Raw genomic sequence first — 23276 nt, 5'->3', positions numbered from 1 at the left:
CTATGGTGGGTGAATCCATACAGGTCAACAGAGGATTCATTTTCAGGTAGGAGATGGGTCCTCAGGTACTAATCACAGATGCCTCAGAAATCACCTGGATACTCACACAGTGGATGTAAAGGTCTGGGGTATTTAGGAGAAAATCCTGTTAAGAAAAACAAATAAATATCAGAGAAGTGATATATGTACTACTAACCCTATCAGCACTCGGTCCTTATTGGCATGCAGCACCTCCCCGATCATAAGGGTAGACAATGTCATAGTTGTGTAGTACCTAAACAAACATTGATGCACTCACTTCTGTAGATTGCAGGTTAGCATGCATGTCTTACAGCTAGTGCAACAGATGAATCTTGCCCAGTATCTTCCAGGGCAAGACAACAACAGCATAGAAGACACCATGAGAAGGACGTGTGGATCCAAATGAGTGGATGTTAAAAGGAGATGTGTTCTTAGGCCTTACTTACAAATGAAATGTGCCAGATGTAGATATTTTTGTGTTGCTTCAGAACAAGCAGCTCAGAAAATTTTGCACGCAAGCGCCACTGAAAGGAGTGTAGAGGATAGATGCCTTCTGCTTCCCATGGATAGTTCAATTTCTTTCTGCTTCCCATGGATAGGTTGATTTTGGTCGATTTCTTTATGCCTTCCCTCCCATACCCCCTCATCACCAGTGTACTTCTAAAGTTCAGGGAGGATGGACCCAGGATAAGTATCTCTCTTGGCCCAGACAGCTCTGGTTCTCACTACATCTCTGCATATCCAGAGAGAAGCCTTTGGCCCTGTCACAGCAGATAGACCTGCTTGCCCACTGCAAAGGGTCCATCATATGCCCCAACCTGAACACATTGGAAATGGCAGGAAGGATGATTTAAGTCAAGGTTTGTCGAAGGGTGTGGGAAACCCCTGACTCTGTGAAATCAGTCCCCAGGAGACCCAACAAATTCTTGTCCGCCCCCTCTGACAAAGAGTTTCTATCCAAGGGAGTTCTTGTAGATGCCATGGTGGTGGCAGCGGCCACCAAGAAGGAACTGGCTGAGACTTCTTTTACCGTCCATCCTCCTAACAAGGAGTCTAGGACCATGGACTGGTACGGGAAGCGTATGTTTTCTTCAGCGGCCTTTACACTGTGGTCACTGAATTACTTATCTCATTTTACACAGCTCCAAAAAGATCTCCTGAAAGAGCTTGGAGATACTCTAAAGGGTAACGTTTTTGATAAGGTGGTTCAGAAGGTCATCGCTCAGATGTCTACTCTCAGCTTTATTGCTAACTCCTCCATGAGGCTGATCTCTTACATAGCCGAAGGAGTGGGTAGGGCAGCAAGTTCGGGAGTTGCTCTTAGGAGACACTCCTGGATGCACCTCTGTAATTTCGTGGAGGCCTTCAAGTCTACGTTCACCAATGCCCTGTTTGATGGTTCCCCTTTATTCGGAACCAAGGTGAAGGATACTTTCACTAGGTGCGAGCAAGAGGGAAAAACCCTGTCTGCTGTGGGAGTCCATTTTTTCCCTACCCTCTAGGCGTTTTCCCAAGACCCAGAGGGGTGGGAAGATGTGGTTCAAAAAATCGCAGAGGTTTTTTTTCATGAAGCACAAGGTGAGTCAACCTCCAGAGGCAGGGGAGGGGGTGGTAATTCTGGTAGACGCTACCCTAGGGGCAGAGGAGGCCTGCGTAACCAGGGAGACCGCGATTCCTTTCGTGGTTCTCCCTACCAACGCTCCTGATGGGAGGCCCGACTGTGCATTTCCGGAGCCAGTTGGGGGTCGCATTTCACTATACCCAGAGGCCTGGCAAAGTATCACTCGGGACCAGTGGGTATTAAAAATAGTTTCCGGAGTATATCGCATTCCCTTCTCTTCAGCTCCCCCTCCGATCAAAAAAATCTCAGATGTTCCATCCAGTCAAAGGGATTCTGTAGCTTCAGAGGTTTTAAAGCTGCTAGAAAAAGGAGCCATCCAGCCTGTCCCCTCAGACCAGATCGGATTAGGGACTTACTCCAGATTCTTTTTGGTGCCGAAAAGGACAGGGGACCTGAGACCCATTTTGGATCTCAGCAGATTGAGCACCCATGTGAAGAAGTCCAAGTTCCGAATGTTTACGTTGCAATCTATTCTCCCATTGTTGGGAAAAGAAGTGTGGATGTGCTCCATTGACTTCAAGGATACTTACTACCATATAAAGATGGACAGGGCATCCAGAAGTCATCTACGCTTCTTGCTGGGAGCCAGTCATTTTCAATTTCGCGCCCTGCCCTTTGGTCTCACCACAGCCCCTAGGGTGTTCACCAAATGCATGGCAGTGGTAACGGCTCACTTGTGACATCAGGGATTCCAAGTGTTTGTGTACCTGGAAGACTGGCTCCTTTCTGCCACCACCAGACATCTACTCCTGCAAACCTGAGACACCACAATCAAACTGTGTCAACAATTAGGCATCACTCTAAACTGGGAAAAGTCTGCCTTGTTGCCCTCGCAGTATGTTACCTTTATAGGTGCCGAGTTAGACACCGTGCTCATGAGGGCGTTTTTACCAATAGAAAGGATTCAAAGTTTACAACAGCAGGTGTACGCGTTACTCCCTTTGAGAAGATTGAAGGCAAGATTGATCCTCAAATTGCTGGGGACGATGGCTGCTACAATTATGCTGGTTCCTTTGGCAAGGCTACACATGAGGCTCCTTCAGTGGCTACTCTTCACCCAGTGGTCTCTGCAACATCTTCCTCTTTCTCATCTCATAATAATCACAGACAGGTACAAGCAGGATCTGCACTGGTGGCTTCACACCAGCAACCTCAACGCGGGAAAACCCTTCGTTCCATCCCCTCCGGTTGCCACAGTGACCACGGACGCCACCCAGATAGGGTTGGGATATTATCTAGGCAGGACAGTCCAAGGCACGTGGCAGTAACACAAGATGCATCTGCATATCAATGTCCTGGAGATGAGAGCAGTGCTACTAGTGTTGCAAGCACTTCAGAGCTTTCTTCCTCTTGGGACAATTGCGATCCACACAGACAATATGTCGGTGGTATGGAATCTAAACAAACAGGGAGGAACCAAGTCGTACCCCCTTTGCAGAGAGGCCATGCGAGTGTAGCAGTGGGCAGTGACTTCCCAACGTTTTCTTGTAGCAACGCACATTCCGGGGAAGTCCAGTGTGATTGCCAGCAGATTGAGCAGAGCTATTCTGATGCCTCGCGAGTGGTCTCTGAACAATCAGGTTGCGGAGCAGATTTTCCACAGGTGGGGTCAGCCTTGCTGCGACCTATTTGCCAGCCCCCTCAGTACCAAATGCAGCAGCTACTTCACCCTTCCCTCAGGGGGAGTCACCCAGGGACGCTCTAGTTCACGATTGGCCCTCCGGTCTACTGTATGCCTTCCCTCCTGTTCTTCTGCTGACAAAGGTTATTCAGAAAGCGCAATCTTTGGGAAGCAAAATTATTCTGATTGCTCCACACTGGCCTCGTCAAATTTGGTTCCCCTTTCTCCATCCTTACCTAGTGGACGCCCCTTGGATTCTGGACCCTCAACCAGATTTGCTGACTCATATGTCAGGGCAGCTCCATCCCTCTCTTCAGACCCTCCGGTTGACAGCCTGGCTCCTCCACTTCCATCATTAGTCAGGCTTCATCATTTTTTGCCGGAAGTGGTTCATATTCTGTCTTCCTCCCATAAGCCTTCCACCAGAAAAATCTATTCCAGCAAATGGAAGAGATTTTCCATCTGGGCGCATACAAGACAAATTGATCCTTATACAGCTCCAATTTCATCAGTCCTGGAGTTCCTCTCCATGCTTTTCAACCAAGGATCAGCAGCTGCAACTATTAAAGTCCAGTTGGTGGCTATTTCCACTTTTCACATCACTGATGAGCCTAGTCTCATGGCACATAGACTTTGTAAGGCATTCCTGAAAGGGCACTGTGCTGCTTCGTCCTCCAGTTTTTGAACCAGTTATGCCTTGGGACTTAAATTTTGTTCTACAATATCTCACTTTGCCCCCCCTTTGAGCCTGCAGCCACTTGTGATTTAAAATATTTGATTTGGAAGACAATCTTTTTAGTAGCCATCGCTTCAGCCAGACGTGTCTCGGAGCTTCAAGCCTTATCAGTTAGACCACCTTACTTGATTTTCATAAGGACAGGGTTTCTCTCAGAACAAACCATTCCTTTCTACCAAAAGTGGCTTCCGTTAGTAATCTAAACCAATCCAATGAACTACCTGTATTCTTTCCAGAGTTCTCGAACAAGGCAGAATTTAGATTTCATCAGCTGGATGTGCACAGACAATTACGATTCTGTTTACATAGAACGAAGGATCTCAGAAAATCGGATCAGTTGTTTGTCTCATTTTCAGAAAACAGGATTGGGTCTCCTGTTTCCAAAGTCACCTTGTCTAGATGGATTTCCAGTTGTATTTCATTCATTTATGCTTCAGGTGGCAGGGATTTACCATTTCGAGTGAAGGCTCATTCTACCTGATCTGTGTCTACATCTACAGCCTTTCAGGCGAGGTTGTCTATGGATGATATTTGTGCTGCGGCTACATGGGCATCTCCCCACACCTTTGTTACTCATTACAAGTTAGATTTGGTGTCCAGAGGCAGGTCTTCCTTTGGTTCCACAGTGTTCAGGAGTATTTTCCACTGAGCCTCCCAGGATTCAGGTGCTGGGGATGCTGTCCCATGGATAAAAATGTAGGCGAGATTGGACTACATAACATCAAGAAGTTATGTACTCACCATAGCATTCGATGTATGTAGTCCCTCTCGCCTCACATTCTTACTTACCCCCCCCCCTTCCCCCATCCTGGAGGACCTAGGGGTTAGGTACGGTTTCAAATTCCTTTATAGTTAGTATGTTCTTCCTTCTCTATATGTTGTTGTATGTGGAGGAGTGAATGATTAGCTCGCAGCAAACAAGATCTGGGGAAAGGGAGCAGTGCAGCATGGGACACCTTCTTAGCCCAGCCATTTGAAAGACTTCGAGCTAGAGTATGGCTGAGTCGGAGCTGAGGTTCGGCTCCTAACCCACGGGTAAGAATGTGAGGCGAGATGGACTGCATACATCGAACGTTATGGTGAGTACATAAATTCTTGTTTCCTGATTTTCATCAGAGACAGAGTTACCCCTCTCGCCAACCCCCTCCTTTATGCCAAATGTAAGTCTTCCATTTTTCCATCCCTGCAGATTAACTTGCATTCCATGGATGTGCATAGGCAGTTTATATTTTACTTGGACAAAACAAAAACTTACATTAAAATCAGAGCAGCTTTTTGTGGTATTTGTAATAAGGACAGAAGGGAAAAGTTATGAACAAAAAATCTATCTCAAAATGGATTGAAAATGTTATTTTTTATCAGTTTCATAGAAAGCTAGCATCCAGAGCACAGTCCACCAGGGCTACATCTGCTACTACAGTCTTTTTTTTGATGGGTGGTCTACCCAGAATATCCTAGAGGTAGCAGAGTGGGCCTCTGTCCACACCTTTGCCAAGCATTACAACCTTGATGTTATGTTAAGTGCTAGGGTAGGATTTACATTGGCTATTCTCCAGGGGCTGATTTCCTTTGACAGCTTTTGGCCAACCTCCCAGCTCCTTTTAATTTTAACTCTGGGAGTCTTCCCATAAGTTATTATTGCATTAATGAGCGATGAAGAACATAGTACAGTTAGGTACTTTCCATAAACTGTAGATGTTTAAGTAGATACAATGTTACTACACCAATTCCCTCTCTGCTACCCCCTTCTTCCGTGGACCTAGGGTTGGGATGGGTATCCTTCCTTCCTTTTCTCTTCTCTTACCCCCAGTTCGGTCTACACTGTATTCTCTGATGCAGTCTGGGTGCAGATCAGGGCAAGCTGTGTTCCAGGTATCAAGCAGATCCCATTAAATCAGAGCTGGGCAAGAAAGACTTGAGGATAGTGCCAGCTAATTACCCTTTATACTACTGATGTCCTGACATTAGAATTGGAGGGTGTCCTCCAGACCATGAGGAAAGGCAAGATCGCTGGTATTCAGGCCAGCCTTAGGCTTCTGCATGCAGAGAATCCCAAGAGTCATTACTGCAACAGTGAATTTACTAAAAACAGCTACTTTTAATTGCAAGTACTTAACATTATTCTACTTTCTTTAAAAAAAAAATGAATAAGTAAATAAAGTGAATAACACACACACACACACACACACACACACACACACACACACACACACACACACACACACATAAACCATGATAAATTATTTTTAAAGTACCTGGAGAGTGGTTTGCCTTTTCCAGCTGTATCTTTTAGTGTAAGAAGCTCATCCCCCTTATTACTTTGTCTGTTACATCTTGCAGCATTTACATATACCAGTATTATGGAACATGTTTAGGTTCATAGGTGTGTACTAGGCTAATGGCTCTGGACCCTTTACAAGACTAGCCCATAGGATTACCCTGGCATCGTGCCACCTGACCTTAGTTCTCAGTGTCTCTGTTGAGTAGAACCACTGGAGTGATCCCCGGGGTGAATTCTCTATTTCCCATCCACTCATCAAAAGAGGGCCAGTGAGGTGCTCTGCTTGACATGCATGGGCAGTCTCTGGGTTATGAACCTGTCCCTCCTGCATGTTCTGTTGATTGTGATAATGAGGTTGATGTCTCTGGAGTGTGTGGTGCGGAGGGATTGGGATTTCTTTAGATGTAGCATTTCTAAAAGAGCTGGGTCAGACATGGCTTTGTAAGTCAAGCAGAAATCGCCTCTAAGTAGGCGATATGAGACAGAGAATAGTTGGAGTTTTTTGAGTCTGTCCATATAGGACAGGTGTTTAAGGCCTAGGATCCTCTTTGTGAGGTACTTTTGTGGTCTCTCCAGTTGTTGCAGGTGTCTAGTGAGGTATATGCCAAATGGGGTATTGTACTTAATGACTGGCCTAATGAGGGAAGAGTAGTGGGAGACAATGACCTCTTTCTTCCTGGATGCAAAACCCTTAGTAATGAGATGTGTCACATAGAAAGACTTTCTGGCCACAATGGCAATGTGATGGTCAGAAGAGAGGTTGCTGCCAGCCTGTGTTCCCAGATCTCTTATAATGCCTTCTGTGTTCAGTGGACTACCATCAATGTGGTAATTCAAGGGAACTGGGTTTTTCCTAAGGGGGATGATGATAATACATTTTTTGGCATTGAGCTTAAAGCCATGGTTCTGACACCAGTCGTTGGTCTCAGTGAAGCCTTTTTGTAGGATGTCAGCATCACTTGGAGAGTTAATAATAGCTCCCAACTTGCAATAGTCTGTGAACTTTGTCAGCCAGAGTCCCTTTGTGTTGGCCTGGACTTCAAAGAAATAGATACCAAACAGGAGAGGACCCAGTACCGAGTCCTGTGGTACTCCACTCATAACTGATCTGCAGTCTGACTTGGAGTCAGCTACTTTCACACTATGGGTTCTATCTGTGAGCCAGTTTGCAACCCACTTAGTGATATAGGGGTTGATGCCTAGCTTAGTTAGTTTTTCTATGATTCCTGAGTGGGGAATGGTATCAAAGGCCTTGGCCAGATCATGGTAGGCTGTATGAACCACCTCGCCTTCATCCACAGCTCTGGTGACTGAATCAAAGAAGTCAACCAAGTTGAGCAGGCATGATCTGCCCTTCACAAAATCAAACTGTGTATGATCCAGAGTTTAGTGATTCCCTATATCCTTATTTATTAGGTCCATGATGATGCGTTCCATAGCTTTGCATATCAGACTCATCAGGCTAATGGGGAGATAGTTCCCAGGGTTTATAGTCGCACCTCCTTTGTGGAGAGGGATGACTGTAGCAGTGTGCCATTTGGTAGGGACAAAGCCTGAGGTGAGACTGTGATTGAACAGGGCACACGCGTGAGGTGCCAGTTCACTCTGTAGTTCATGTAGAACAAAGGGAGAGATATTGTCAGGTCCCATAGAAGCTGTATTCTTGGCCTTGGACAGTGCTGTTTTAACTTGTGCAGCAGTAATACTGAGTGCCTGGCAATCTACTGGTATTCTGATTGGTCCTTTGGGGGGGTAAAGTTGGCACTGAATCTGTTAGCCAGTATATTGGCAATATCTGTTGGCTCATTATAGGAGGTACCATTGTGCAGTGACCCCCCTTGTCCTGTATCATCACTTCAAGTGTTCTTCATTCGATCACAGTTGCAGTATTTTTAACATCAGGATGTTCTTCGTGTTTCACTGTTGCAGTCATTACTTTGGGATTATCTGTTTGCATGTAGTCCTCAGTCGGCCTGAATATCAAGGTCTTGGGTCCTGCATCGGTTGCTGTCTCATCTTCCATGACGTCAGGTAGTCAGGAGTATAAGGCATGCAGCCGGCGCCATTACATCAGTCTTTCTTGTCATGCAGTACTCGAAGCAGAAGCTGGTCCATCCGTCTCCTGAAATTTTCGTTTTAGAGTTTCAGATCCGAAGTATTCAACTTAGATAAGTACCCCGTTGGGGATCCTTTTTCTTGCTCTAAACCAATGTCAGTAAAAGTTAACAATTGTATTTCTTGTGGAAAGCAAATACCTCATAAAGATTTTCATTTATACTGCATTCCTTGCTTTGGCCCGGGCCACAACGTACCTCGCTGTCGGTTTTGTGCCTTATTCAAACCTCGAACTATTCGTCTGTTTATTTTCGCATCTAAATATTTTGGTACTCGGTTCAATTATCCAGAAATGGCTTTGGTAAGCCACCCGACTACCGACATTCTGAAAAAACGCAAAGATAAAGACAGAGACAGACCGCATAGGTCCAAAGCTGCTGACGGTGCTTCTCCTAAGCTAGTCACCAGTTCGCCAGTACTCAGTGAGATGCTTTTGCAGCCCCTGATACCCACTACTTCAGATTCGCAGGCCTCTACTGAGACCCATTCGGAGTCCGGTATGTCGTGACATGCTTCTTCGACTGAGGAACCTGTGGATGTCTCTACCTTGGATGGGTCCGGAGCCACTGTGTAGGCACCGGCTTCTGAGGGTGTATTCAGGCCTACTGACTTGCATATTAAACCAACGCCATCTTCCTCTTCAAGGCCTAAGACTCGATCCACACCTAGAAACTGACACCCAGACCGCATGGTCAGGCCCCTATGTCTAAAAACAAATGATAAGAATGGCTGAAGAACTTATTACTCTAATCAGGGGAAGCCACCCTTCTCCCTCTAAGAGACCTAGAACTGATTTTCCTTCTGATTCTTCTGATCAGGATTCTGAAATTTCTGTTTTCTCTGATGACCAGGAGTTGCCCTTATCTACTTATTAGGATTCTGATGCAGAGGACTCCATTCCCTCTGCTTCCCCTCCAGAGGATTTCTCTTTTGGTGAAACTTTGCATACTCTTAGGGAGCATTTCCGCTGGGAAAGCCAGGATTACTCCGACTCCAAAAAGAGGCTTAGGGAATTCTTACTCATACCTCAACACAGGCCTTTAGCTATCCCTCCTGTACTGGACATTGTAGATGATGCTTTCTTGGAATCTAGCCTGGCCCCTGGCACTTTACCTCCGGCTCTCAGAAAACCTGACAGGTATTACAGAGTACCTGACTCTCACAAGTTCCTCTTTAAGAATCCTACTGTGGATTCTGAGACCATTTCACAGGGACCCAAAGGCATTAAGGCTACTACTGCCAAAAACCGTTCCCCCTCTGATAGAGATTCCAGGGCCCTGGACAGATGGGGTAAGAAGGTATACACTTCTGCAACTTTGGCCATTAGGGCCTTAAACTGCCAGTTTCATATGTTAAAGTATCAGCAGCATATTATTGGATTTCCTAAACAGAAAATGATGTTGATTCCTGACTGTGCTGAAAATAAAGAATTACAGGATTTAATGCATTCTGCTGAACAAGTTGGAAAACATACTTTTCAATGTGGTTTTGATTCATTAGAGGCATCTTGCAGGGCTGCTGTCACTGGGTCTGTACTTAGAAGGCATGCTTGACTTAAGGAGCAATCTTTGCCAGATCATGTTAAGCTAAATTACTAGATGCTCCCTTAAACCAAGACCACCTGTTTGGCAACAAAGCAGAAGAAGTACTTGAAAAGATGGAGGAAAAAGCTAAATCTATGCAAACTGTTAAAGATTTCCTGTAAGTACAGCCTCCCAGATTTAGTAGGCACTGGCCTTCTAAGAGTTGGTCATTTCCTGCCTCTTCTAGGCTTTGTCAGTCCAAACCCAGAACCAGCAGACCACCCAGGCTTCAGTCTCAAGGTACTCACAGACCTAAGCAGTGGGGGGCTTCCACTTCCAAAGCTGGGAGTGGTAAGACACCCCCCTATGGTAAACTGTCACAATGACTTAGCTTTAAACCTTCCAAGCCCTGCTCAACTGTTCCTTTAGGGGGAAAGATCGCCCTGCATACAAAAAACTGGGAATTCATTACTCAAGACAAATGGGTTTTAAATATAGTTTCCCAAGGATACAGATTCCGCTTCCACTCCTTACCAGCCCCAAACAGTTGGCCAGACCTACCCCCAAATCAGTGAGCAGAGGCTCAAAAGCAGGGTCTCTCTCTTCTAAGCATCAGGGCTATTCCAACCTATCCTGGACCTGTCTATCCTAAACACTTTTCTGGTAATCCCAAAATTCAGAATGCTAACTCTTCATCAGCTGCTTCCCATGCTAGGTAAAAATGCCTGGGTGGCAACACTGGATTTAAAGGAAGCCTACCTGCACATCCCAATAAGGGAATCTTGCAGAAGATATCTACGCTTCAGAGCAGGCTACATGCACTATCAGTTCTCTGCACTGCCTTTGGCTTATCTACTGCACCCAGGATATTCACAAAGTGCCTAGCTCCAGTCATTGCATTTTGCAGGCAAAGAAATATTCAAATATACCCATACCTGAACGATTGTCTAATTCAGGCAGAAAGCCAGGATATACTATTAAATCTTCTGGCACTTGTAAAGAAATTTCTCTGGGGTACACCATAAATGAAAATAAATCATATCTAGAACCCTGCCAACAAATTGTATTCCTGGGAGCAAGTTTGAATACAACTTCCCAGATGGCCTACCTCACGCCAGAGAAACAAGTTCATTTGACTGCCTACTTCAAACTACTGGCCACAAAGACCCAGCTATCTGCAAGGAAAATACTGCAAGCCCTGGGGTTCATGGCCTCTTGCATTCTACTAATTCCATATGCAAGACTGCATATGAGGAAACTACAACGGTATCTAAAAAGCCTATGATGTCAACATTCTCAGGACCTAGAATCAATGATTCCCATCATCCCTTGCTTAAAGACAGAGTTCCTTTGGTGGGCAGAGGCCTGCCACCACAATAAGGGACTGCCATTCACTCTACCCCCTGCCGCCCAAACCCTAACAACAGACGCATCAGACTATGCATGGGGGGCTTACTTGGCAAGGCAGAGCAGTGCATTCAAGGCAAATGGAACCAGAGTCAAATGCACCTGCATATAAATCAAAAAGAAATGTTAGCCGTACAGAATGCTCTTACAGCCTTCAAGGATCACATTCTTCCAGGACAATTATTGGTAAAGACTGACAACACCACTGTTATGTGGTACATAACCAAGCAGGGGGGAACCCTTTCATACCCTCTCTGCAGACTAGCCATGGCTCTGTGGAACACAACCTTGAGCTACCAAGTGCATCTACAAGCTCAATTCCTGCCAGGCAAGCTAAATACACTGGCAGATGACCTAAGCAGAAATCTCATGGACCCACATAAGTGGAAACTGGAACCAAAGATATTCAACATTTTGAGAAACAAATGGGGGAGCCCAGAGATAGACCTGTTTGCCTCCCCTCAGGACTACCAATTGGACAAATTCTGCACAAGGGCTCCCCACATAAAAGCTTGGAAAGTGGATGCCTGGTCCTTCACCTGGAAAAACCTATCAGTTTATGCCTTTCCCCCTCTGCCTCTCCTCTCCAAAGTGCTACTAAAGATCAAACAGGACAAACCAAGGGCAATACTTATTGCACCAGACTGGCCACGCCAACGCTGGTACCCCCTCCTGCGCAGTGCGTCACTTCTGGAACCATGGCACCTACCTCAGACCCCTGCCCTGCTGTCCCAGCGGGAGGGCCAAATTCTGCACCCACAGCTTCAAACCCTGAACCTTGCAGCCTGGCTAATTACATAATCTCTCTGTTACCATCCCTCAGTAAGCAAGTGATGGATGTCATTCTGGAGGCAAGGAGGCCTAGTACTAGAAAATCTTATGCTGAAAAATAGAAAAGATTCTGTTCCTGGAGCCAAACTCAGGGGATGGACACAACAGTGCCCAATTTGCAGCACATTCTTCAATACTTAACTGAGATGCTTCACAAGGGCCTTTCCTTTTCTTCCATCAAAATTTATGCCTCTGCCATTTCAGCTCATTATAATACAGAGCCACCCCTCTTTTCTCATCCACTGCTGAAGCAATTCCTCAGAGGGGCCAAAAACTTAAGACCACCCAGGAGAACCCCTACTCCAGCCTGGGACCTTAACTTTGTATTGGAAAAGCACACTCTACCTCCCTTTGAGTCAGCTGCAAATGCAGAGTTGAAATTCCTTTCTTGGAAAACAGCCTTCCTTCTAGCCATCACTTCAGCAAGAAGGGTGTCTGAATTACAGGCCCTCATGGCAGTGGAGCCTTTCATCATCTTTCATGCGGACAGGGTGTCCCTCAGGAGCAATCCCTCCTTTATGCTCAAGGTGGTATCCAGTGTGGCCCTTAATCAGTCCATTAATTTGCCAACCTTCTTTTCTAATCCACAGAACAAAGGGGAATGAATACTGCACTCCTTGGATGTGCACAGACAACTCAGATTATACTTGGACAGGACTAAGCCTCTCAGGAAATCTGAACAGCTGCTGGTTGCATTTGCTGCAGGGGCAGAGGGGAAGGCCATTTCAAAGCAAACCATTTCTAAGTGGATAGGGCCACTGCATTCATTTCTGCTGTAAGCACCATGGAAAACCTACCCCACAGGGGATAAGACCACATTCCACCAGGGCTGCATCTACCTCTACAGCCTTTCTCAGAGGTGTCCCTACCATGGACATCCTAGAAGCTGCTACCTGGAGTTCTGTACATAACTTCACCAAGCATTACCACTTGCCAATTTTTTCAAAATCCAGAGCTGGTTTTGCCAGTTCAGTCTTGCAGGGCCTTATAGCTGTTCCTAATGCTATCTAATTGCCTCCTCCCTTCCTTAGCTTTGGGAATCTACCCAAATGTAATGATTGCAACAGTGAAACATGAATAACCTAGTACAGTTGTGTACACTTACCATAAATGTAGATGTTCGAGTGTATTCACTGTTGCAGTCCTGGTTACCCTCCCTCCAGCCCCCTAACTTCCATTGACTATACCTGTACTCTTGTTTACTACACTTAAAGCTTTCTGGTGTATTTGCTTTTTGTTGGAGGTGTAACCTTGTATATAATTGCTTCCCATTATGGGGGCATCTGACATCTGGGGCAAGAAAAGCTAATATAATGGCGTCTGCTGCATGCTTTATACCCCTGACTACCTGATGTCATGGAAGATGAGACAGCAACCGATGCAGGACCCAAGACTTTGATATTCAGGCCGACTGAGGGCTACCTGCAAGCAGATAACCCAAATGTAATGACTGCAACAGTGAATACACTCGAACATCTACATTTATGGTAAGTGTACACAACTATACTGTCTTTTACTGCAAAGGTCCTTTCCATCTGGCTAGCCTTGTGAGCTCAAGATCTCCCCCCCCTGCAAGGCATATCTCTGACCTATGCACTCTCCAAAGTCCCAGTATAAGAGATATGTACATCCTTGCCATTTTCAGAATTCCCTGGTGCATTCGTATATGGAGATATCTTAGTGCCTCATACAGTTTTCCTATACTGTCACAGTCTCTAAAGGTCAGGCAGTTAAGTACCCCATCAGTGATTCATTCTTCTTTTACTCTAGAGTTTATGGGGTTTACCTGCATGTCTTTGTCAAAGGAAAATGTGACTATGATAGATGAATTCCTTACGATGGCTCTAGTTGTTTGTTTTGTTTGGGACCTGGAACATGACATTAAATCTTGTAATGTCTTTTGATTTTTTTCTTGGATATTATTCCTAAAACTCTAAGAAGCTACTTTAAGACCTTGGCCAATATCTCGAGAACAAGAATTTGCCATTGTTGATACATAAATGTGTATCCACTTTTTTTTTTTCATCTTTGGCATTTGACCCTCCAGTTGAAAAACAAGTGAGTGAATGGAAAAAGTGTAAAAAGAAGCAGGTGATTTGGATCAGATCTCGGCATCCTCCCTAACGTCAGAGATAATGAAACCTGATGAGGTGCTGTCACAGTTGTTGGGCAATCTTCAGCATCTCCCAGTTCCTCTACTTTTGCCCCTCTGGAGGTCATTATGATCAAGAAAAAAAGGCGCATCCATTGCTTTTGACCATTCTTCAGTGATCCAAAGACAAGATGTTCATTGTTGGATCATATTTGCAATAGCCTAAGCTATATATGTCATCTGCTGCCAAGGATTGGGCAACCAGGTAGCTTCCAAGGCTTTAAGGGGCCTTCCATTTACTCTAACTGCTGAACAGCTTGAGGAGAGTGGAGTAAAGTCAGTAGTTATGGCACCAAGCCTTCAGAACTTTGTCACTGAATTGTACTCTTCCCTGCGGGCTTCAAGTGATTGTTGGCTAGCACTTCTTCAGGGCTGAACAGATAAATACCCAGTAGGGGACTACTATAGCAATAACCCATGCCTGGGTGTGGGTAATGTTGGATTTACCCATGGTTGGCGTGGTTTGGTCCCAAGGGCGAAGCCCGAGGGACCAAACAAAGCCAACCATGGGTAAATCCAGCATTACCCACACCCAGAAGTGGGTTGTTGCTATTATACAATGACATTATTTAAGAAAAAAAAAATTACTTTTCTTAAATAATGGCATTGTATAATGCCTCCTTGCTGCCCTTCCACAGCTGTCTGGTATTCCGTGTCAGTTCTGATGTACTGCGCATGTGTATGCCTACGCAGTACATCAGAGCTGTGGGCAAAAGCAACGGAGAAAGCAAGATCTCCGTTGCTTTTTTTAAAGCTGTCTTGCTATGTTAAACCCATTTAATATAGCGAGACAGTTTTGAAAAAAGCAACGGAAAAAGCAAGATCTCTGTTGCCTTTTACAAACTGTTTTGCTATGTTAAATGGGTTTAACATAGCGAGACAGCTTTAAAATAAGCAACGGAGATCTCCGTTGCTTATTTTAAAGATGTCTCGCTATGTTAAACCCATTTAACATAGCGAGACAGGTTTAAAAAAAAAAGCAACGGAGAAAACAAGATCTCCGTTGCTTTTTACACACTGTGTCGCTATGTTAAAGGAGTTTAACATAGCGAGACAGCTTTAAAAAAAGCAACGGAGATCTCCGTTGCTTTTTTTAAACCTGTGTCGCTATGTTAAACTCCTTTAACATAGCGAGACAGTGTTTTAAAAAAAACTTATACTAATGGAAAAGTCGGCGACGGACCTTTTTCCATTAGTATAAGTCGATTTACAATGTGCACGCTGGCCAATCAGCGTGCACGTTTTGGAATATTAATGGGGGGTCATGGTATAATCTCCATTTTATCAGTTTTTGGGAGGAAAAGTTTATCTACTCTGTTAAAATTTGTAGCTAGGTGCTAAGGCTAATGTTTTTGGTGGTTGCGTCTAAAGAAATGTATGCCAAAACTTGTATCTTTAGTAAGGAGGTAAGACCGATTTACCAAGGCTCGGTATCCTGCATGTCTGACACTTTTTTTGGTAAAGACAAGGAACTGAGTTCCAGATCCTTGGTGGTTCCCTCCCTGATTTGCAAGAAAAATAAAGTTGTATGAGAGGCTTTGGTACTGATCCCAGCTTCTTCCTCACCTCAGCCACTGATGAGTTGTGGTCATATCAGGTGCATCAGGACACTGATCACTTTTTCGCAGTCCCTCTGGTGCTGCTCCCTGGGAAGCCTCTAAGGGCCAAGACGCAGTCATGTTCTTTTCAGGCAGGGAAAAAACACTCATCAGTATCAGAGGTGGAAGTGGAGGTGGTTCCTTCATAAAGGAGTTTGATTCCGGGGGGGGTCCATTGTTCAGGATGCTTTGTGTGTGTGGGGGGTCTCCCAGGAAGAGAAACTATAAAATTACACACGTTTTTTTCACCTATATCTCCTAGGGCAAACAAGGAGGATTGGGCTTGCTTTGCGGAAGGATCATTTAAAGCCTTTACAGTCATTACATTATGAGTCATCTTTTCATTTAAAAATGAAAAGGTTTTCCTTTCTATCCACCTCTGTCTGTCTGTCTGTCTACAGTCTGAGGGGCATGAATTACTTTGTGTTTCTTAGGTTCCTGCTGCACAGAATGGGGAATCTGACTCTGAGGAAATTTTTTTTGAGATTCCCCACCTAAAGAGTCTTTTTCTAATACTGTTGCCAGAATGAATCATTTCAGTGGGAACAGATAGAGATACTAGAGTCCCAGCAAAGATGTTTCAATTTGCTAAAGGTAGATTTTTCTTAATCTGCAGCTGTTCCTCATGTTTTGCCAGCCTTAAAAGATGCCTTCCTGGCAGCCAGAAGTTTGCCTGCCAGTTGGCCACCTGTCCCCAGAAAATCAGATAAATTATAGAAGATTTCTCAGACTCACACATGTATTTTTTTCAAACCCTAGATCAGACCCTGCAATGATTTCTCTGGCAAAGCCATCTACTGCCAAACACCTTATGCCAGCTAACCCTGTTCCTTCTGACAAAAGATGAGAAAGGTTTGGGAAGAGTGTTAATTCTTCCACCTTAACCCTCAGAGTAGTGAATTTTCATGCTGACATGATTACATTTCTGCTGGCTTCCTTTGACACTGTGAGAAAGTTAGTTACTGAGCTTCCTTCTTCAAAGTCTGACATCTCTGAATTTTTTAGTGTCTCTGGTAACCGACCACTTTCTAAAGTGTCCTTATGGCACTGCTGATGCTCTTTCTAGAGTAGCATCTACCGAGTCAGTGATGAGATTTGCCTGGCTACTTTCTCAGAATTTCCCAGACAATAGCAAAGCTGAGCTTCTGAATGAAGGGAGTTACCCAACTTTTTCAGTCCTCCATGTCAAAATGCAATAGAAACTAACTTTCCAGTTCAAATTCCTTTTATAGGAAACAAAATAAGCAATCCCAGCAAACAAAATTTCAGAAAGCAATAGCAGGGATGTTTGAAAAAGAAGAGATGATCCTGCCAGAAGCATGTACAATCTAAAACTCAGATTGGCTGTATGGTCCATCATGTTTCCCCATCTAAACCCTGGAATTCCAGTAAAGTTTTCCCAAAGTCTAGTAGATAGCTTTAGATACTTGGGTTCTGGGAATCATTCAAAAGACTGCAACTGCCAATGGGATTGCTATCCTAATTTTCAGGGGACTTCCCTGCATCCATCTAGTTAAACCTTCCTGTTTTATTCTAGCCTGAATCAAATACAGTCTCAGGGGGTTATAAAAGATATGTTTGTGTGAACGACCATGCATCTAAGGGAAGGGTGTATGAGGCTCCAGTAGTGATGATAATGTTTGTGTCTGCCACCATGGGCTGGGGTTAGGGTTATAAAGTAAATATCTCCATAACATGCACTTAGTTCAGTGTAGGCTGCTGTTAGAAGGAGGGACTGGCTTGTGTAGCCCTGGGGACAAGATGGTGCGGATACCATAGGACCATGGTTTGGGGTAAGGCCAGACTTTAATCTGGTCATTCGAATTAGGGCACTTTTTTTCTGCAGCAAGCAGTTAGATGAGTGGGGCAAACGCACTGAGCACCCTCATGGCTGCCTTGGATAATGGTCTCTCCAGACTGAGGTCACCTCATTACTATGGGTACCTGACACAGGAGAACAAAGGAGGCTCAAGTTCTATTGGTGAAGACTCGATGGCCAACAGGCATGGGGTCAAAATCACATAGAAGAAAAATAACATTACTCTCTGGATAAGTACACCAGGTTGGATGTTAGATGTAGTTCACCAAAGTGTAGTATGCTTGACGCCTATTAACCCACTTAGCCTACCCACAACAAGATTTTTCTTTTGAAAATGCATCATAGGTTTAGTTGTAGTGGTAACATATTGTCCAGACTATTCCTTCTTGTGTAGCTTTGTGTTAAAAAAGTAGAAGAAAACAGAAGTAAAAAAGGAGTCAGTAGATCACTGCATTCTGTTTTGTCTTATGTCATTTCTGGGTGCCCTGAACTGAATGGCAGTGTTTGGGCTGGATTTCTTTAACTGTTCTGTATTGCTTCTGTGGGTATTGTTAATGGAAGTATCTTTAGCTATAGCCATGAGTTCCTCAGACATGCTGTATATCAAAGTCTAATACTGTTTCATAGCTTTGTTCAGTTTCTTATTTTGTTTTTGTACCCTTTGTTTAAGGTACTGGTGTGGCACACACGAACTGAGAAACCAAAGATGAAGCAAGAGGACCTCTTACAGAAACAAGGCATTGGCTCCGATATCAACATTGAAGTATAAATTGGATGTGCAGCCCTCAGAATAGCATTCCGCCTATGCATACATAAGCAGGACAACACTTTCAACAACCAGCTGTCAGACATAATAAATGAGCCAGACAGGCACAAAATGGAACAGTTTAGATTTTTTTTCTGATTTTATTGTGTTTCAAAGAAAATTTGCATCCTTTCCTAAGGGTATTTCTATTTTAGGTAATATCACAAGGAAAAGCATGACTAAAAAGTTGGAATATTGCCAGTTCTGAGTTGGCCTGATGTCCAATTATAGAAATCATGTTGCTCTTAGAGGTATTTTTACAGAATTCCAAGCTTATTATTTCACATGCCTAAGTGATGTTTTGCATCTTTTAACTTGGAAGCAATGAACATATTTGTGCCAAGTAACTGAAGCCTGGGTTCACTTTTCAGCATTAATCTTTTTTTTTTCTTATTTTATTTAATGTTTAGTCATCATGAACATGTAAGAAATAAGTATGGGCAAATGTTTGCCAAGTTCTTTTATTCTTCTACTCTTGTACTTATTCTTCAGAAACAAGAGTAAACCTAAGATTATTAACATTTGTAGCCTTTTCCTCACTGGATTTTCATTTCTCATGACAAGAGGACACGTTCTTCTCTGGAATGTATGGGATGCCTCAGTGGAAGTAGTAACATAGTGCTGTGTTTTGTTTCAGCACTAAGAACAGTTTACATATTAACAAATATTGTGATTCCTGCTAATATTTTAACTTATTGTATTTATTTTTGAATGTCTAATACCTCGTACATGCTTCTAGCTACTGACTGTGTAGAGTGATAGCACTATATCTGTCTGTGTTGTGAAAAGATAATATAGAAAATGTTGCTTGTTTTGCATAGAAGAAATGCATGCTTTACCACACTGGATAGCGTTTCAAGATGAGCAGTAGTAGAATTTAAAATTATTCGACAAGTAGAAACCTAAATGCTCATCTGGCTAGTTTAATCCAGTTTGTTTAACTAGCAAGAGACTGTTTAAATTAGGCAGTTTCAAGGCTTAATACATGTAATTATATACTGGAATTTGTAAATGAATTATCTGTAATGACTTCATTTTGATCTGAACACTTACTTGCCTTGCTTCACCTTGCCAGATCAGCTGTAAAATACTGCAGCATATTTTTAAGTAGATGTCACCCATACTTTCACCATTTATCCACCACTTGCTGTGCCTCCTAACACTACAGTACAAAGCTTAATATTTTCATGGTACGTGAGGCAGTGTTCACATTAACTGAAATGGTTTTGCTTACATATGTGGGTGGGGGCTGTTTATGGCAGCTAAGAATTGAGAGATTTCTCTAGTCTGTATTATTTCCTTATTTTTATGTTGGATTATGAGTTACCAGACCTTTTTTTTTTAACTTATTTTTTTTTAAAACATCAGGCAATATCCAATTTATTGATTTGTTATTGGGAATTTGTTATTGGAGTTAGACGTAATCCAAGAGCATTGTCTGGTTTACATAACTTGCACAGAAACGCAGTATGTAATCTCAGACTGAGGGACTCAAACCCAGGACTACATAATGAAGACTGCTAGCATCTAATCACCTTAACCCTCTGCAGTATGCTGCCAGACAACAAAGTATTGATCCCACCCCACTGGCTAGTGCCATTCCGAACTTCAGCCAGTCTCTGGAAATAATTCCACATAATTTTAATTCTTTCTCTTAAGTGTACCATTATCTGCCTCATTGGTTTACCATTGTATGCAGAGGAATATCACTTGTCATTTCTAATGTTCTGATATATCTCAGTCCTGTCCTTGTTTATTTAAAAATGATAGTGATAATGCTAGTTCTCAATTGTTTCATTCTTCATATAGACTTTCTTATGCTAGCCTCTGGGTGTACACTACCAATCTGAAACTTTCAAATAAGCTAAAGGTTAATATGCTGCCTGAGGAAAAAGGTAGAGGGGTGATACTACATTCTGTATATGTCAGCCTCTTGCTGCATGAATTAAGCACAAGGGTCTGAAATGGTGAGTATATCATAACCATGATTATGTTCATTCAGAAAGCTGACAGAACAGTGGTGTTTGTACTGAAAAGCATTTTCTGAAAATAAAATTATGTAATATTAACATTTGATGTTGTTTTTATTTTCACGTTCCTTTAGAAGAGAAGCATTTTATGATGCAGTATAAAATTCTGAGATAAATCTGAGGACACTCCTTAAAATCACATAGTAGTGAAAGGTGCACATGGGGTGTACTGTAGTTCTTTGGGTAGATCAGGCTAGGTGAATGTACTGAGTAATAAACAGCTGTCTTTTAAAAGAAAGCAGTTTGAGTCACAAGTGAATACCATAATCAGTAATATTTGTTTGTAATTTTTTTTTCTCTTTTTTACTAAGCAGAAAGTGACTGGCTACTCCTTCCAGTCCTATGTATGGGGATTCATTTTATTCCATGTGTTCTGTTCAGTTGAAACCTAGAATGGTCATAATGTTTACTGAACTACTCACAAATCATTTATTTTAAGGTGGACTTTCTCTCCCAATGATCTTCCATGCTGAAATGCAAACTTTATGCTATATTTCAGCATCTCCAGTCTGAATGTTGAGGTGACCAAACAATGTCTCACTGCATACTTACTCCAAGATACAAGCTTTGGGCAATGTTTTACAATATCAGCTTCCTCCTTTACTTTGTTCGGAGAACCAAGGCTTGCATAGAACGGTACCACCAGTCATTACTCTATATCAGACTGCTTTTGTATTCATGGCTCGTGTGAAGTGCATTGAATTATTTTGTGCCAGGAGCCAATTCAACAACACTGCTGCAGAGGTAAGGAAGTTATTAACCTCAAAGACTATCTCAGTATACTGTCTCTATGATAGTTTGCAAAGGGCAGTGCTGACATTGTTTTCTCTTCATGGTTACACTTCTGCAAAGGACAAGTAGTCTGCATTTCTAAGCGTTTGATGTTTTACATTCCTCTCAACTGCCCCCTTAATCCCTCCTAAAACTGGTAACTTTTTACACTTAATTACAATAATTAGATTTATAGACTTATTTACTTCAGAAAATGTATACTGATTCATGTTCATTTTTCTTGTCAGTCTCAAATTAATAGTACCAGTAGTTTAAAACTGTCCCTGTCTCTTATTTCTAGAGTTGTCCCCGATTCTGTTGAGATTTATCCCTGATGTATTGAGAGCCATGCTGTTTTATTTATTTATTTTATTTGGGGGGGGGGGCATCAGCAGACTCAAGTTAGGAAATTTCCAAATTTTTGACCTGCCGAACCCAAACGGTTCACCATCACTGCTCTATATCTCTGCTCCAGGATTTGTGCTTCAATAATTTTTATAGTTGTATATTTTTGATTAACGTTGCATTCCATTGCCTTTCTGTTTACTTTGCTACTGTTTTTCCCCTCTTCTCTGAGTCGATCCTACCCTAACTTGGATATTAAGCTAAAAGTTTCCAAAATTCTAACCATAGTACTAAAGCTCCACTTTGAATTTTTTTTTCCCAAACCCTCCCACCTTTCCTTCTCTTGCTTTGGTTTTAAAAGGCTGTGTCTCTGCTTCTACCCATTAATGTAATCTGGCTTCCACCCCTTCTTTCATTACTATTGTCTGTTGTAAAACCTATTTGAGTACTTTCCCACCTAGTGTTTCTATATATCCATAGTACTAAGTGACTTCTCAGCAACCTAGTATTGCACATGAGTAAACCTCCCTTGCTACAAATTGTTTACAGCCTTTTTAGGCAATGCTAAACTGACAAACCTACCAACATAGCAAATAAAACCTAAAGAAACCTAAAGGTGTTACTGCTCAGTGCCAGAAGCCTGAACAAAAAGCTCCACACCCTCCATGCTTTCCTCACTCTGCAGAATGTAAGCATCTGTGTTGTTAGAGCAACGTGGTTTAAATCTGCAGAAGCAGTCTAACAGTGCAAGGCATCAATGCCTTCCACACATTAAGATCATTAGCTGCACAGACTGGGACAAAAGATGGAGGAGTCTCAAATCTATATTAGCAACAAACATAACTCTATGTTGGTTAAACAGGACAATGCCCTAGAATTACCATAAACAAAGTCTCATACTATATCCAAGCAAGCTATGAGTCACCCTATATTCCATAGCTCATATCCAGACCTACTGGAGACACTCACCATTAAACCAAATACCGTACTCATAGGAGACTTTTAACTTCACCGCTGTAGATTAGGAAACTTACACTGACTCATACTGACTGGCACAATGATTCCTGGACTTTATTAGCACAAATACCCTTTGCCAGATAGTGCACACACCCACCAGATGTTCAAACACACAACACCCCATACCTATGTAGAAAAATGGGGAAAAGGGGGGTTGTTGATGATAATGATGTGGCTTGGAGAAGCTGTTTTGTGATTGACTTGAAAAGATGCTCCCTAATGCTCTGCCTCCATGACATATAAAATAATGCCCTATGACCCAAGTGTGAGCTGTGGCTCAGGCTTTGGAAGTGAGGGACTAACACCAGTTTGCCCACCTTGTGGAAGGGGGACAGGCTAGTGGTTTGATTGTCTGCACCATGGACACGTATCTGAGGAAAGGCATCTTGGAGGCAGCAATAGTCAGGATGTGTTCTTGGTACCCACCAATCAATGTACATGCTAGCCTTCATGGGAGATGTATGATATTGTGTATGTCCTCAGAGGAAGGCATTGCATGGTCCTGCATCTGGAAGCATGTATGTTGACAGCAGACAGAGGGATTGGGGGTATATAACAATGGGTCCAGTTGATTAATGTAGGG

The 23276-nt window shown here is 43.1% G+C and overlaps 1 protein-coding gene across 4 annotated transcripts in view; it reads left to right on the top strand.

Annotated features, from left to right (window-relative positions):
- B3GAT3 (beta-1,3-glucuronyltransferase 3) overlaps window positions 1–20599 on the top strand; it is a 585817-nt gene extending 565218 nt beyond the window's left edge. For all 4 annotated transcript variants that reach the window (XM_044085878.1, XM_044085875.1, XM_044085877.1 and 1 more), the window contains exon 6: window positions 18396–20599. In XM_044085878.1, the coding sequence (XP_043941813.1) occupies window positions 18396–18494 (99 nt within the window). In that variant the 3' untranslated portion in view covers window positions 18495–20599. The remainder of the gene's footprint in view (window positions 1–18395) is intronic.
- The last annotated feature ends 2677 nt before the right edge of the window (window positions 20600–23276 follow it).

The sequence above is a fragment of the Protopterus annectens genome, chromosome 10.part0, assembly GCF_019279795.1.
Source record: "Protopterus annectens isolate FY-2018-M chromosome 10.part0, PAN1.0, whole genome shotgun sequence".
Taxonomy (NCBI): Eukaryota; Metazoa; Chordata; order Ceratodontiformes; family Protopteridae; genus Protopterus; species Protopterus annectens.
Note: the sequence above shows the minus strand (reverse complement) of the source record. Positions and strands in the feature narration are given on the sequence as shown.